Source organism: Melospiza georgiana, chromosome 10 (genome assembly GCF_028018845.1).
Source record: "Melospiza georgiana isolate bMelGeo1 chromosome 10, bMelGeo1.pri, whole genome shotgun sequence".
NCBI classification, from domain to species: Eukaryota; Metazoa; Chordata; class Aves; order Passeriformes; family Passerellidae; genus Melospiza; species Melospiza georgiana.
In genome coordinates this window covers 19616038-19633463 of record NC_080439.1, presented here as the reverse complement: position 1 = coordinate 19633463, position 17426 = coordinate 19616038, and the positions used below count along the sequence as shown (strand labels likewise).

Here is a 17426-nt window from a genome sequence, read left to right as displayed (position 1 = left end):
CCACACCCCCTGGGAAAGCCTCAGACAAGATACAGAACCCCAGAGAAGCAATTCATCTCCTGAGGATCTCGGCCAGGAGGAAGGGAAAAGGCTTTTTTCATTTCCCAGCTCTCCCAGATCCCACCCCTAATGCTAATCTCTGTTGCATGTTTCTCTTGCACGTATTCCACCCCCTCTGGTAGTCACCACACAGCCCTCCCAAGCTTGCAATTATCTTTAATTTAACAGCTACAAATTCCATCATCAGCCAGTGCTTAAGCAAAGCAGATTCCAACAGTTTGAGCAGAGGCACTGTCCATAGTCACACCAAGAGACCCATCCCAGAGCTGCCCCTCAGCCATTCCTTCCACACAAGGTATTGCTGAATCAGTCAGAGCTTCAGAGCACCCACTGCCCCAGGAGCTGCTCCCTAACACAGAGAGATGCAGCCAGAAGTCCTGGGGAGGGTTTTGGGATTCTGAGGAACAAAGGCAACCCTCCCACATTGCATTTACAGAGCTGAGCCCACAGGCAATGGACACCAGGCCCACCCTTGGCCTTCCTCCCCTGCTTCATCATGGCTCATCAGCCTTATAAACAGGTACCCAAATTCAGGGCTCTAATGAAAACCCAGCCAATTAATGTTAAACTCAGTAAATCTGCCTCTCTTCTGTCAGGTAAGGCCCTGCTGCTTTTAGGGTACTCCCAGGAACCCAGAATGACCAACCAAAGAGAGAGCAAGGCAGGCTGTGACCCAAAGTCACTGCAATGACAGTGACATTACAGAGCTGTTCAGGAGCTTCAGGGAAACCTCAGGACAGCCCTCTGAGAACAGCAGGGTTCTGCTGCTGAGCTCTGCAGAGCCCCTGCCCAGGGACACTGGGACAGGCAGACTCCAGCCCACAGCTGCACAGGGAACAGGCTGGAGTGTCCCTGGGACAGTCCCAGAGCCTCCAGAACCCACCTGTGCTGGCACACAGGGCCAGTGCCTGGCAGCCAGCAGCCCCAGGTGCCCAGGGCAGAGCAGCCTCCCCAGCACAGGCAGGCTGTCACACAGCCCTGGCAGCACCAGGGGAAAGGCAGATGTCTGTTGTTTCCAGCTGAGCTTGAGGAGCAAACCTCCCACTCAGGGCCTGGGAGAGCACAGGTCTGTCTGTGCTCTCTGTGTCACAGCTGCAGCCACGTGAGGGACAGGAGGGGAGGGCACTGTCTGTGTTTGACAGGGAGCACACAGGCACATCCCTGTGCTCCCACTCAGGCTCTGGGTAGCTGCTCCTGTCTTCAGCAGGTGATGCCTTCAGCCAAAGGAGCAAAAACACTGCCCAGAGTCAATGAGACAAACACAACCCCCACCCATCCTCCCTGGACACCAGGGCCCAGCAGACAGGGTGTTCATTTCTCCTCCAACAGCCTCTGAGGGAAGCATGGCAGCACATGCATTACATGTGAAAGGTGGCACCCAACAGGCCTGTGCTTGAGCTGAGCTCAGCACCTGCGTCTGAGAATTCAGAGGCCCCAAGCACAGAATTTTTCCTAGAGGAGAGCCAAGAGACTCTTGAACAGATCCCACAGGGCCAGACTTTGGATTGTAGGCAGTGCAAGGAGCATCCTGCCAGGCTGCAGATTGCTCTGAAGCAAGGTTGGGGACACAATTACAATTCATTCTGATATTTCTCAAAAAAACCCCACAAAACAACTAAACTCACCCAACTCCCCAGCATGAGAAGCTCAAGAGAAAAGTAAATTTTGATTTAAAAGCTGTTACAGGATAATTTTGGTTTTCAAATCAGTCTTTTTCAATTTGTATTGTTTGCAGTTTTAGCTTTGGTGCCAGTCCTCCTCTACCTGCTCATGAAGACACCTGCACTCAGTATTCTTCTTACTAGATCATTTTGTTTCCATTACAAGCAATCAGAGATGTTCTGTCTCCAGCTCCTTCCTCACATGGATTTCCTGTTCCCTGCTGAAGTGAAGGAATCCACCTCCAAAGCCGAAGGACTGGATATCTGCTCAGGTAATTTGTACATGGGAACATTCTCCACAGAGGAGAGAATGTCCATTCCTGTAACTGTGTAAAACACAAATTATCTCTATGGTGTTATTGGGGGGATTGCATCTGGATATTTTCAAAGTTAAAGACCCCTTGGAAGTATTTTGTATTCCTGGAGACAAGTTAATAACTGATTAGTAGTTATTACCGGTTAATAACTGTTGCCCTGAAAACAGTAACACCAGCTCTGTCTCCTGAGGATGCAGGTCATGTAACATCTGTCAACTCTAAAGTAAATTTTGGTGAAAAAACCCAACCTAGACCTTCACTACTGCCCAAAAGAGGGACCTTTGAGGTCACATGAGGGATGTGGTACCAGCCCCTCCCATGTGGGAATCATTCAGAGGCTCCAGAAGGCTGTCACAGGGAGGGACATGGGAAAACTGCAGGAGAGAGCCCAAAGGTAGAGCCTGACAAACTGGATTAACTGTGGATCAAGTCCGTTGTCCATCCTGGCGTGACTTGACAGGATTAAACTCCTGAATAAAACATATCTGCCATCTGGACAGCTCCAACAGCAGCATGCTCAGAACTGCTTGGACACAGAATAACCAGAGCATGGCAGCTCAGGGGTTCATGGCAGGGCTCATGGCCCAGGAGCCAAGGCTCTTGCTCTCCCTGATCCCCAGTGCATAAGCTGGCAGAATAAATGGAGAGCATTTGCTCACTGAAATGAGGCAAATGAGTTTTGGGAATCAGAGGCTGAGACATCCAGAGCCTTTCCTGCAGGTATTCAGGCAGTGGCCCAGCTGCTGAGCCCTCATCCCCCACACACCACAATAAACACTGCTCTGCAAGTGGATTAGGGACCCACAACAAACACACTGCTCTGCAAGGATTAGGGACCCACCATGAAAACAAGCTCCCATTTCTTTTAACTCTCATTTAGGGGATGCTCCAAGGTAGGGAGAGCAGGATAGATGATCTTCCAGCCCCAGAGGATTACCCTTGGGAAAGCAGTGAGGCTCAGGGGTAACAGAAATCACAAACTTTTGGTAGTAGAACCAGAGGAAAAGAAAATCCCTTGTGCCTTTCTTTCTGCTCCCCTTGGCTGGGGCAGAGCGTGCCAAGCCCTCATCCCAGGCAGGTTCCACTGAAATCCACACTGTCACTGATCCCACAGTGGGTCAGTGCTGGCTTGTGGCACCTCTCCACCTCCCCAGTTCCAGGGACTGGCCCCAGCACCACACAGAGCACAGGGCAGAGGAAGCCCTGGCTGTTGGGCTGTCGTTTCACATACACATCTCAGCCACACTGCACGATTCAAAGTGACAGCCTTTGCCTGGGCAGGGCAGAATTAGTGCTGTGAAATGCACTCCAGATGCTCACTGGCATTTCTCAGTATGACTCTACTCCTAATTCAAGGCTTACTAAGAAAATAAATACCTCAGCTGAAGATCACCATATTAGATTTTGCCAAGAGAGGAACTAAGCTTGCAGGGTTTTCAAAGGGGCTACAGGGAAACACCCTCCCCACAGATCTCTGTGCAGAAGGGCCTGGGAGCCCCAGATCTGACTCTCAGGAGGGCAGGGCTGCAAACACAATGCTGTTAGCAGGACCTCACTCGGGATTTCCTGCTCACAAACACCAGCTGTGGAGCCAGAGCAGCTTGTCCAGCCCAGAGCTCTGGGTTTGACTGGGGCCAGCAGAGTCAAGAGAGGACACAGAGAAGCCCCATCTCCCCCAGTCTGCATTCCCAGCATTGCCCCAGCACAGAAACTCTATTCTGTAACTCAGCCCAGGCCAGGTCAGAGGAATCCTTACCTCCCAGGGTTAATTAATGCTGCTGAGCAGTGATTGTTCAGCAAACAGATTTCCTGCAGGAGCTGGAGATTCTCCACTCCATTGCCAAGTCTAAATACACTCAGTTTTTTTAAGATGTGACTGCACAACAGTCTGATCACATGCAAGTACAACAGTTAAATATTGTAACTTGGATATGTGAAGAACATCCCAGACTTGGAGAGGATGTAGGACACAGGGAGGGGGAGCTGGGGGCCTGAGCAGTGCTGGAGCTCTGCTGTGCTGTGTGTGCAGAAGGAAGCCAGGACTTCCCTGCCAAGAGCACGTGACAGCAGCAGGGCACCATCCTGCACTGGGATGGCCTGGGATGGACATTTCCAGCTAGCACTGCATGATCCATGCTGTAAGTCCTCCTCCCCATCCAGTCTCTCCACATCTCCCTTCAGGCCCTGAGTGCCAGCCAGCCCTTCACTTTCATCAGTTAAATAAAAGGAAACATCTCCTCCTTATCCCAGTCCCTGCCATGGCATGTGGAGCATTTCCCCTTCTTTCTCTACAGGGTCAGTCAGACTGATGTCAAAGGGGAGCCACAGGGGCTCCCTGACTGACTGCCCTAGAGAAAGCCAGGGATAACCCAATTATAAAGCCCTGGAATCAAGTGTCAGGCACTTGAATGTGAATGCAGTTTTAGTAGTAAATTCTGCCTTTAGTTTTTAAACTACACCCCAGCCTGTCACCCCCACTGATGCTCACTCCTTTGGGGCAGGAGTGCAGAGGGTGAGATGTGGGGCTGCTGAACTTTGCCAGCCTTAGATGCAGTGCCCTGATCCCACTGTGGCAGGATGGACAGGGCACACACACTGTTCAGCCTGCTTGGACCACACTCCATTTCCAAGCTCCAGGGAAAGCTCTGCTGCTGTCACCAAAGCAAAGACTAACACAGCCTGACTGCAGAGACTGCCTGGTGCTCCAACAGGCCTGCAAGATTCCTTTCCCCACGTCTCCCCAAGCAGGAAGGCTCTCCTGTGAGTGCAGCAGCTGACTCAGGCCCTCAGCCAGCTTTTGATCAGGATGGGTTTGGCAGGAATCGAAATCATCTGCTCCAACAAAACCAAAGTACTACTATAAAAACATACTCCAAGATTGAATTATTTTGGTCCCAGGAGTGAAAACGCTGCTCTGTGCATATCCATAGAGTGACAAATGCACAAAGCACCCTGAGGCACTTGGGAACAAACCCTCACCCAGGGGCCACTGGAATGTGGAGCAGCAGAGCTCAGCTGCCCACATGCAACAAACCACCTGCCACAGGGGCTTACCATCCACAGCACCAGCCCAGGAAAAAAACAGCTCCATGCATATTTGAGGCTGTACCTCAGTTTGAATTAGGGATGATGAAACTTTCAGTGCACAAATACTGACAATAAATACAAATTAATTCTCTGTTCTCTCACCCAAATCCAGCTGCATCAATCTTGGTTACACTCAAGCTTCTTAAAATACTGTGCAAGCACTTAGTGAGTCAAATCAATCCCAGACCTTTTATCCAGAGCCAGATTATCTGCTGGGAAGGTGGAACAGGGGCTCCACAATCCAGCCACAAGGAATGTGCCTGCTTTCAATCTGAGATTTATATAAAACACACCTAAAAATAATTTGACAGGAATTGTCCACACAACCAGCTGCAAGCATCCAGCTGTCCCTCAGCTCCTAGACCTTCTGGATGAACAAATTTCCTTGACTTCCAGAGTTGTACCCCCATCAAAATAAACTGGCATTCAGAAAAGTGACCAGTTAGCTGCTGCAAATGTTTGACAGGTACTGATCAGTCAGGCCTGGAAGCACAGACAGACAGAGAACAAAGTGATGATGAAACTTTACCTGACTAGAAACCACCTCACAAAACTTACCTGTGCCAGGGAGGCTGCAGCCCCTTTCTTCAGCTCTGACAAGTTCTCACTCAGCTTCCCTCCCTTGTTGCTGGAGTTGCATTTGTAGCACATCCACCTCATGAGGCCCTTGGTGACCACCCCACACTCCTTACTCAGCAGGCACAGCGAGTGGTACAAGTGGCCACAGCTGGAAGAGAGCAAATCAGGGCTGGGCAGCAGGGCAGCACCTCTGAGCCCTGCAGGGTGGAGGGCAAGGGGCTGCCCAGTGGCCAAAGGCTGGATCTGGGAACCAGCAGTGTATCCTCACCCTCCTGCTGATTCCCAGACTCACAGAGCCAACACTGGATGCCCATTTGCTGACACAGCTCAGACTGTAACACCAAGGTAACAATGATTTCATCTTATTTTACAGACACTGGGCACAGACAGCACATGGGAGAGGCCAGGGCTGTGGCAGGTCCCAGATGTGCAAACACACAAATGAGTCCAGGGTGCTGCAGTGCCCAAAGCACACTGCTGGGAGAGGGGACAGAACACTGACAGCCAGCTCCTGGGCCTGGCAGAGCTGGCTGCATGCAAAGCAGCCTCTGATGGGTGTGATCAGCCAGCCCCTCGCAGTGCAAGGCAGCAGGGAGGGAGGTGTGCTCCCAGGAATACAGATCATTACCCAGGCAAGCCAACCAGTAAGAATTTGTTTCCCCTTTTAAAACTATTAACAGGATCACAGCTGCAACCCCAGCCCTTAACTTTACCTGAAAACAATGATTTCATCAGCAGTCTCTTGCCTCCTTTTGTACTGCTGGAGACAGATGCAGCAGTAATCCTGCTTTGGGGTCAGGCCTCTGGTGACAGAGGCTCTCAGGTTACACAGGGACCAGTGGAGATCGTGGTTTAAAAGGCTCGTGGTTGTCTCTAGCAGGGTCTGTGTGGAAGACAACACAGAGAGCAGGTCAGTCTGTCACCTCCAGACTGCAGAAACTCCCTGCCAGCCAGTTCTTCAGAACAAGCCACTTAGCAGCTCACTAAGAGCAGAAACAACCCAATAAAATCACTTCTCCTATGTTTTCTCTCCCCTGACCTCAAAACACTTATCCTTTCATCACACATTAATGGAGCAATTCCTCTGCACTCTCAAATAGACAAGTCCTGTATTGACTTTTGCCCAAGAGCATTAACAGAGAGATGGCAGGCTCATTTTGTCATCTTCCACATCAAACCCCCTTTTTTTCCCCCCTTCTACCTGGCAAGCTATTGCTTATATCCTCATTTTAGGAGAAATGTGCTAATAAAAATCAAAGCTCAAATGCACTATGGCAATTAAAGTCTTGAAAAAAACCCTGAACTGCTCATCTGCTTGTCCTCCCCAATGGATGCTCATTTTCCAAGAGCCCAAAGAACCACCCTGAGTTTGCAGCACCAAGTTTCTCTCAGCACAGGGGCTCTGCTCCCTGATTCATCCCAGCTCCACAGCAGCAGCTGCAAAAGCAGCACCACAGGATCCCAGCTGGGCACACAGCCTGTCCCAGAGCTGCCAGGCAGGGACAGGGACAGGGGCTGCCCAGGCCCTCTGCAAGAACCCAAACCCAGATAAAGGCTCCTGGTGTTCAGCCTGCACAGCAAAGCAATTTCCACCTGTGTTTCTGCACTGGCTGCTGGTACCTGGGGGCCCTGAGCAGAGTTGGGACAGCTCTGCCACACGATAGGGGAGAGGGGCTTGAAGGAACACTGCATCCTCAAGTGTGGAGACTGCCTGGGATTTGGGACTGGACTGAGAAAAGCAGGATGGAGATTAAGAGGAAATCTCACCAGGACACAAAGGAAGTGCAGCATTATCACTTGGAAGTGTAAAAACAGCCTAATTTAAAAAGCTGTTATTTAAAACTGCAAAGAGACAAAACATATCAGCTTTGTGCCTTTGAATCCCTAACTGCAGGATGAGCTGGAGAAAAAGCAGATGTTTATCCTTCTGGTACATTTAACACAGAACTGAGCTGCAGAGGTGTTCACCATGTACCTGTCAGTCCCTTCACTTGCAATCTGTGAGCAAACCAAACTCCTTCCCCATCCCCCAGTCACACAGAAATCACTCACATGCCCATTGACTTTGCCTTGCAGACAGAAATGACAAATAAGAGAGAGAGAGAGCAGTAGGCCAGGCAGCTAAAATGATGCTGCATGCACTGGTAGAGAGAACAGAACACAGGCAACTTACTTGTTCATAGTTAAAAGTGTCCAGCATTCCCAGGACAAGCCCTTGAATTTCTCCAAGTTTCCCTTTTCCATAAACTGGATCCTGTATGAAGAAATGCAAAGCTGCAGTTGAATCACAGGATATGACCATTCTGATTCTTTTTAGGTCTTTTTTTCCTCTGGATTGGAGCTGCAAATGGAAGCTATGACTGCAGAGTTAAATATACTGCACATATACAGGGACAGCAGAATGATCCCACACACTGATGGGAAAAATCAGTAATTAGCAAAACTCAGTAGATAAAAACATCACTGTAAATTGGTGTGCCTGGGTCAAAACTGGAAATTCCATTCAGGAGCTGACTGGAGAGTGCATGTGAGGGATACTGAAGGGAACAGCATGGCCAGGCAGCTCCCAGCCCCCACTGCCCCGTGCTCTTGCCCAGGCAGGGGTGCCCCATGCCCAGGCTCACCCCAGCCCCCTGATGTGCAGGCTGGAAGAGCAGACCCCAGGCAGTGCTGAGCCCACAGCCCAGCTGGCAGGGGAACAGGCCCTGGGGCTCTCCTGGTGCTGCAGGGCTGATTTTCACATGCCCTGAACAGCTTCATGTCCCAGCACACAAGCACAGGGCTGTGGTACAGATCATCAGCCTGTGCATGTCCCCCTTCCTGCAGCCCAAACTGCCCTGCACACCCCCCCTGGCACCCCCTGAAGCATCACTTTGTGCAGGAAGCTGAGAGAAGCTGTCTGCTGGAGGGGCAGGACACTGGCAAAAACAGAACAGCAAAATGTGAAAAGGAAGCTAACCCAGAGAGTAGAAAAATGGTGGGGACACAATGGAAACAGGAACAGCAGTGGGATAAACAAACTCTGGGTAAGATGAATGAGAGAAGGAGTAGGTAGGAGCAAGGCTGATTCCATGCTGGGACTGGGCAAGAGGAATTGAGAGTGATAAAGCCAGGTGACAAAGACAACTAAAGCAGCATGGAAGCTACACTGCAAGACAGAACAGCAAGCAAGTCAAGGAACTCTTGAACAACAGCCCTCAAGGGCAGTGTGACAGGCAGAAACACCTAAATACAAGCAGCCCTCAGTAAGAGCACTGAGTCCAAAGCAGCTGTGGGTTTGGAGCATGTGGAGGAAGCATGAAGAGCTGGAAGTGCTGCACAGGCTCCTTTTCTGCTGGGTGAACAGCACAGCACAGGAAGAGCATTGCACTGCAGGGATCATGGGGGCAGTGGGATTTCCAGAGAGCAGGAATGTGACCCAGAGCACAGAGCAGCTGGGCAGGCAGCCAGCAGCTCCTCCTCTAAAGCCCTCAAGTACATGGCCAACAGGTCACTCACAAACTGTCCCAGTCCCACAATTTCCATACAGCACCTCAAACTTCCTAAGCTACAAGTGGAGATTTTCAAAGCCACTGGTTTCCTGTCTGGACACAGAGCAGAAGAAGAGAAGATGTGAAGAAGGGGGAAGAATAAAGACCCACCTGCAGCTTTGCAGAGGGAGAACACAAGTCTGAGGGCTTTCAGTTGCTGTCTTTTCCTCAAGTCATGCTTGATGATCTTTAAAAATAAAGGCAGCTGGGGAGAAAATGGACTCTCTTCTTTTCAGAGGAGGCCCAGGGTCTGGCCAAGCCTCACCCTGAGCCTGGCAGCCCAGTGCCAGCACTGGGCCCGTGGCCACTCCCTACTGGAGCCATCCAGCATCACACCCACAGCTCCCAGGTCACCTCTCCAGACAGTTGTAATGCTGCTAAATTGCAGCTTCAGACCCCACAGAACTCCAGCCACAAAAGCCTCACGGGATCAATTAGTTTTATGGAGGAACAGCTTTCATTAACTCCACCTTATAAAACTGATCTCAAGTTGGAATTCAGGCATACTCCAGACATGGATGTGGCACCCCATGCAGTGGAACAGGCACTGCACCAACCAGGAACAGATCCCAGCAGCCTGCATGGCATCAGCACAAGGAGCCAGAGCCAAACTGGCTGTGCTGGGCTGCCACCACCAAACAGATGGGAAGAGCTGGCAGGGCTCCACACACAGCCCAGAGGTGCTCATGCAGCACTTTCAGCCACTTCTGTCTCTTCCACTTCCCATTTCTTCCTGGGTCTAGGAAATAGCACTTGCTTTGCTACCGGTGCTAATAAATGCCCTCTGCAAACACATTCACTTCAGCTTCTCCCCTCTGCAAGGGGCCAGAGCAACCACCCCACACACATCTAATCCCAGTCCTGATCTCCCAAACTAGGAAGAAACAACAGCCAAAGCCCTAAGCAGGAGTGGAAAAAATATAATGAGAAGCTTTCTGAATCTGTCTGCTTCCACTCTGGAACAGCTTTTAGAGAATCATTCCCTCCCCTCTTTGGGGTCCCTACTGGTAGCTTTTACATTTCTGGCTTCTCCAGTTCTCCATTTTGTAGGAGACATCAGCTGCATCTGCTTACAAAACATTCATGAAGGATTACAGCTTTGTAAGGGAATTAACACTCAACCTCTCAGCCCTCTTCAGAGAGCACTCACATCCTTAATAACATGGAATTTTTCTTAATGCTCAAGAGGATTCCTCTGGTATCTCTCCTAATGCGGTTGGTTCAGACTTCCCAGTTAATAAGTCACTCCCTATCACTATAAGGATGAGCAGGAGCAAATCCATCAATTGTTATTTCACATGACTTCAGTTAGATAACAGTGAGCCCAGTGCTGGGACAGGCAGGTGCCAGAGGCCTGAGTCCTCTCTGGGAAGCTGCAGCTCTGGCCCCAGCCCCTGCAAGGTGCCCTTTGGCCAAAGACTTTGGTTGCAAAGTTAACATTTGCATAAGGTATAATCTGTAAGCAGTTAAGCCCAGAAGAGGAAGAAAAACAGTCTGCTAAAATTGGAATACTCTAATTCCTCTTCAGAGAAGGCAAGATAATCTACCTCAGTTTACTGATGTTATCCACCTTCCCACAAAGCCCCCAGTGAATTCCTGGGCAGCTGTGCCACCTCCCAGCCTGCAGCTCCAGCACGTATGTACCCTGTCACAAACCTTGAGCTCTGCTGAAACAGCATTTGAGGGCCCTGTCAGACAAGCACCACTTCTAATTCTGCATTTCACCAAAAATTTGGAGGCTGTGTGCACCCCAGAGCCCAGAAAGGCTGGTTTCAGTATTTCCTTGTGGTCACAGTTAAGGTGGCACATCAGTAACATATCTAAGTATCCTCCACAGAGCTCAGAACCAAGACAGAGGGTTTGGCACCAGGGTTCAGAATTTTGCATGGCTTCAAAGAGAAACTACACAGCTCCACAAAGGAACACCCAGCCAGGGCTAACAACACAGGGATCCTCCTGTCTGGGAAAGCACCATGTTGTGATTCTTCCCTGCAGGGCACTTAAATGGCATTCCCAGATAACCCAAGGAAGCAGATGACTGCAAGGCAAAAACTCCAGTGCTCTCTGCTGCCTGGCTCCAAGGGAATTTTCTTCCTGATCCCCAGCAGGGCCAGGGGTCAGAATGCCTGAACATTTGAGCTGGGCACTCATGACAAGAATAAGACCTGCTCATCACCAGCCTGACACCAGCTTCCCAGCTGGACTCAAAGCAATGCTCTTCCCAGGGCCAAGCTGTGCATCCAGATAAACTTGACAGAAACCTCCCACAGGCACCCTCTGCCAGCCCTTGAGCACGAGTTTAACAAAACACAGCCACAAACCCACAGGCAGCAGTGAGCTGGAGCAGGGCAGTGCAGGAACCCAGGAATAAGGGCTGCTGGTAAGGCAGAGTGAGTGGAAATGTGGGGGTTAAGGACAAGAGCACAGGGCTCAATGAAGGGTTTGTCCTGTAACAAAGGACACTGTCCCCACAGGAGGTGCCAAGCACTGAAGGCAGCAGACTGGTGAGACTCAGCACAGGCAAGGACTCAGAAGAGCCCATCTCCTGATGAGGAGGATAAGAAGTTAGGAGAGGTTTAAGTGAGCTTCAGAGGTGAAAATCTTCCGAGGTGAAACCAGCCAGCAATTTCTGAAGGACACAGCTGAGCTGCTGGTATCTGTCAGAGGATCCCAGGATGCAGCAGGGGCTCACACTCTCTCTGCTGCCCACAAACAATCCAGGTTACATCACTCCACACACCTCAGGGGCTTGCAAATGCAGGAGTGTGAGTGAAATTTATAGAAGAGTAAGTGTTAAGAGGCAAAGTCAACTTAGAGATCCTTTATACCAACACCACCTCCTCTCCCCTAGGATCTTTTCTTGATCTTTATGATGTTATTTTTCCTACACCTGTTTTTCAGCTACAATGTACCAACTACTGCCCCATTTTATGAACTTCTGATACCAATGCTCTTTACCTGGAATTCAGTCCTTTTCTCTGCATTTTAAGAAGCCATCATTTTTTGCTCCAGTTGTTCAAAAACTCTGCCTTTCCAAAGCTCTCTTTAGTCAGACTGAATTTGTCAGGCTGTCCAGGGAGGTGGAATGAGCAGGAGCAGTTCCCCCTGCTCCAAACCCAGTGACCAGAGCTGCACATGCTGCTCTCAGTGATGCCTGACCCATTCCTGTCCTCAGTAAAGCACCTCACCTGATGCAGCATCCCCTCAGCCTCCCCAGCAGAGCCACCACACCAACCCCTCTACAACAGACAAAACATTTCCCTCCCCTGCTGCCTCCAGGACAGCAGCACCAGCCCCTGGAGAAGGATTTTCTATTGCTGCTACAAGAGTCCATCAGAACAGAAACAGAATGAAATATGTGAAGATTGCCATCAGCAAGGCTCTCCCTTTATCCCAAAGGAAAGAGGATCTTCCTCCACACTGTCACACCTCCCAGCTGTGTTATCAGTGTGGTCACTGCTCTGACTCCCACCCCATCCTGGCAGTCCTCAGCACAAGCAGGAAAGCCTCCCTTCCCTGGCAGCCTCCCATTCACTCACAGCTTCTCCATCCTTTCCTGCCTACATTAAACATCAAACAAGGCCCAACAGGAAATTATACCAAAACCTCTGCTCAAAGTAGACTAAATAAGTTATTGAAGAGCCATTAGGTTTCCTTAACACTTCCTTTGATAAAACCACATTACATTTGAATACACTTTTTATCCACACTCTTGCAACTTGCTTTGCTATCTTAGGAGTTTGTTCAAAGTCCAAGACTGTGAGTAATATTAAGATCAAACCAAGAGGTTGCTAGAGGTGTGTGTGCACCCTGTGAAGCTGTAAGGCCTTTTCCTCTCTCACCTGGAACAAAAACCCTGAACAGTGTTTCAACACTGTCCCAACCCTTCAATCATTCCACTCCACAACACAGACAATTCTTCTAATTCCTTTTCTGCATTTCTCAAGGTTTGTTATTAAATCCCAACATCAGCTTTCATCTGAGATTAACAATATATAGTTGCCTGTGATCACTCAACCCAAGGTCCTGGTTAAAACCAGCTCTTCTGCAAGTTTGCTACTCACTAACTGCATCTCTAAAATAATATTGCACTACCAACAATATTTTGGGCCCAATCATGATCTTTCTGCAAAGCCTATACACTTTGCTGTAGTGTCTTCACAGCTGTCCATCCCAGAGCCTTCACTAAAAGGTTTTCAACAAATTTAGTGCCAAGTTTTAGGAAATTCCTGGTGGCTTTGCCCTTGAACCTGCCAAGTTTCAGTTCCACATAACTGCAACCTTTTTTATTGTAAAATAGGTACTATTTTATAAAATAGGTACTGTTTTATTTGGTTTGCAGGAACTACTTCAATTACCTTCTCACAGGTCTGTGTGTTCCCACATGTCTCTCCAGCACCTTATGTTTCACCAACAGAACTTTTACTGAAACACTGAACAGACAACAGCTGATCTGATCTCCAACAACCTGGGAATACCTTTTCCCAATAACCCAGTGGCACAGCTTGGTGAAAGCTCCTTCCCTTCAGAACTCACCTGGAGAATCCTCTGCAGGATCGAGGGCAGAGCAATAAATGCAGCCATGTTGTTCAGCACTTGCATTGTCAAACTCTTCAAGGCTGGAATGTCAAACATAACAGCCACAGCAGTTCATTAGGATTCCAGGAGTAAAGAGAGATCAGTCTTACAGATAGAGAGAGTTTTATTTCAGGTCATGGTTTTGGTTTGAAAATAGCTTTTATGTTTTCTCTCCTGCATGTACTACACTAAGCACACAGGTTTTTTACAGCATAAAGGCTGTTTTTGATCCCACAATACCTCTGTATTCCCTTCCACACCCCCTGCAGTAAACACCCCCATTTTCACTTACTTGGTAACACCACCATTCACTTTTCCTATTGCTACCAAATCCCAGTTTGGATCCTTGTCTGTGTTATGGCCCACAGACTCTAAAAGTCCCAGCACTGATCTTTGCATGAAACTTGTGGCTAGATCCTCAGCATGGGTCTGGGATGGAGCAAAAGACATTATTCAGAGAATCCCAGAGTAGTTTGGGTTGGAAAGGACATTAAAGCTCATCCAGTCCCATCCCCTGCCACAGGCAGGGACACCTTCCACTACCTCAGGCTGCTCCAAGCCCCATCCAACCTGGCCTTGGACATTTCCAGGGATGGGGCAGCTACAGCTGCTCTGGGCACCCTGTGCCAGGTCCTCACCTCCCTCACAGGGAACAATTTCTTCCCAAAATTCCATCTAACCCAACTCTCTCAGCCTTTCTTCCCAGCAGAGCTGTTCCATCCCTCTGGTCACCTTGGTGCCTCCTCTGGGCTCACTCCAGCAGCTCCATGTCCTTCCCTGCTGGGGACTGCCAAGATCAAAGCATCTAAGCCCCTTTTTAGCTTCTCTTATCTCTCCCACAAAGGGAGGCTGCTGTTCAGGGGTGCTGCTGACTCAGAAGTGGAGTAGAGAATTTGGCTGGTGTACTCAAGTCCCACTGATTTTATCCATGGCAGCCAGGTGCAGGCAGAGGAGCATAAAGGGCTGGGCATGCACAATGACAGTGTATTCTATTACCTCAGGAGCTCCCCAAGAGCTCCCCACAACCTACAGAGCCTTTGTGCACATTGGGCACCTTGGCTCCTTCAGGAACCACCCTCAATGCAACCAAATTATTAGCACAGCCTGTGGTAGGCTGCTTCTTCCACACAGGACAAAATAAAGTAAATGAGAAAATCCCTATCCACCTGACAGCTGCAGCCTACCAAACACCCAACCCCAGCTCCTGCCAGTCAGGGAGCAGAATATTTAGGAATTGTGTAACAAAACAATTTCTATTCATTCATCAGAGGAGTGACAGCACACAGCTTTTACTATTTGGGGTCACAAATGCCAAAGTACTCACATTCAGAGTGTGGACACTGTGATGAACCAGAGGATTTCTGTGGGGACATCATGGCCTCAAGGAGGGGAAACCAGAGGGCCTGGAAGCATGGAATGTGAGGAGAGAACCAGTAAGAACAGGGCAGTGCTAAAAACAAGCTGTGAGCAATGCCAGAGGCCATTGGCCAAAACTCAGTTCCACATTCTGAGAACAGAACTGCATTTCTGATAACTGCTGTGGGACAGAGCTGAAACATGGCAAAGTACCCTCTCAGAGCAAAGCACTTCACTGGAATTGTGACAACAATCTGTGTTTGCTTTATTCAATCCACAACTACTTCCCCATGTGAGAGACAAACTCTCCAGGACAGAGACAGCTCACAGAGTGGGTAGCACAGCAAATGGATCCCAAATGGGAAGAGACATGTAAATTCTCTCCCTATCTGTTGTAGAATGACACCATTGCAGGGAAGAAATGGAGCAGGTCACCTCTCACACTGGGCAGTGCTTGTGAAGAAATGAGAGTTCTTGACTTCCAGCCATGCCACCTCCTCAGGCATGGGAACAACATTCTCTGAGTTCAGAAATTACATAAATTATGCAGAACCTTACGACTAAAGATGGCTTTGTGTGACTGACATGGGCAAAATGGAAACACAACCTCAGTCTGAGGGGATGGGCAAAGCTAGCTCCGTGTGCAAGAGCTGAAGGCAGCTGCATTGCCTCCCCCCTCAGAGCTGGCACTCAGTTCAGGGGCTGTGAAAGCAGCATCAGCTTTGTGCCACCAGGAAGCTGGCTCAGAGCTCAGGGTGCCTCTGCAGTGTCTGACTGACATCTGTGCCCAGCTTCCATCAGGAGCTGCAAAGGGGGAAAGGCCGTGGTCCCATCCCCTCCTCCCTCTGACCTGAACTTTGTGCTTCACTCTAACGAGTGAGGATTTCACTCTTAGGCTCCAAACCTTGAAGCACCACAAGGAGAGGCAAACAGTGACTGCCTGGACACACCAGTGCCCAATGGATGTGCAGAGCAAGAGCCATGTGAGGCAAAGCCTCAGGAGACCCAGAGGCCTTGGCTGATTCTGGTGACACATTTTTGACTGCCTTACCTCTCGCTGCTGCTGGTCTAAACTGTGTGAATTCCTCTGGCAAAGAGCAATTGTTTTCATTAAAGTATCTTCAATATTTTCTAGCAAGGAGGGTTCAGCTGAGCCTAAGTGTCAGGGGGAGGAAAAGCAAATTACCATCATGAGAACTGTCAGACAAGTTAACTCCCATTAGATAACTATCAATCCTTCTGCAAAATAAAATCATGCTGCTCATCTCAAGTCTGCTCAGTACTGTCAGCAACTACATTATAACGACAAGTTCTGATTTTTTGGCACTTTTCTGACTAGTACAATAAATTGGGCAGGTAAAACATTTCATTTAATCAAATAAGGAAGATCTTAGCTGTGGTTTAGGATACAATTAAGTAACAACTATGGGCACTGCATTTAATTAGGTGCCCATGAGTCCTTGGGCTAGTGAACAGCACATCTGTGCATACACTCATTTTCTGTGGGCAGAACATTCTTTTTATATATCTGAGAAGTTTGCTTTCAAAAAAGCTCCCAACTGTCTCCCATCACTACTCCCATATAATGCCAGCTGAAGCTCAGTAATGAGTTTGAATGGATTCTGAGATGGGAAATGTGTTTGGTAAGCCAGTGAGAGGACCAGTCCCAATGGGAAAAGCTGACAGGGCACCTGACACCACAGACACACACACAAACCATCCCTCACAGTGATCAAGGTCTCTACCAAGATCAGAATACCACAGTGAGGGAGTGTCATCCAAATAGCTACCATGTCAACTGTGTCACTATAATGCCTAGAAACCTGAAACAAATGCCTAGAAACCTGAAACAATCTCATTATACCAGGTGTCAGACACAAGTACTTCACATTTTGTGTTTATCTGTCTGTTTTTAATAGAAAATGGAATTTAACTCAGTCTTACTTTCATCATCTTGAGTAAGCACCAGCAACTTGCTCTGCAATCGCTGAAACAAAAGAGAGGACACAGAACAGTCAACTTGGGAGTTTAATCCCAAGAATCCTGATAGAAATGTTTCTCAAAGGTGTGGTTACACAGGCATGCCCCCATTTTCCTCCCCAGCACAATTAACATGGCAAACAGCTTTCCAAGTATGGAAAGAAAAGCAGGAGCTGAAAGATTATTTTTGGCTATGAAAAACAAATTTCAGCATCTAGTATCTTCTAAATGTTTGAAGATTTGTCAGAAAAATATATTGTTGTTCTGAGTATGCAGAC

General features: G+C 48.9%; 1 protein-coding gene across 1 annotated transcript in view; it reads right to left on the bottom strand.

The window, feature by feature from the left end:
- Nucleotides 1–17426, bottom strand: part of VPS8 (VPS8 subunit of CORVET complex) — a 64701-nt gene that overhangs the window by 3191 nt on the left and 44084 nt on the right. The window contains exons 37-43 of the mRNA XM_058031134.1: nt 17113–17155; nt 16220–16323; nt 15137–15215; nt 13771–13853; nt 7878–7958; nt 6418–6587; nt 5684–5852 (exon numbers count right to left, since the gene is read on the bottom strand). Coding sequence (XP_057887117.1) covers nt 5684–5852; nt 6418–6587; nt 7878–7958; nt 13771–13853; nt 15137–15215; nt 16220–16323; nt 17113–17155 — 729 coding nt within the window. The remainder of the gene's footprint in view (nt 1–5683; nt 5853–6417; nt 6588–7877; nt 7959–13770; nt 13854–15136; nt 15216–16219; nt 16324–17112; nt 17156–17426) is intronic.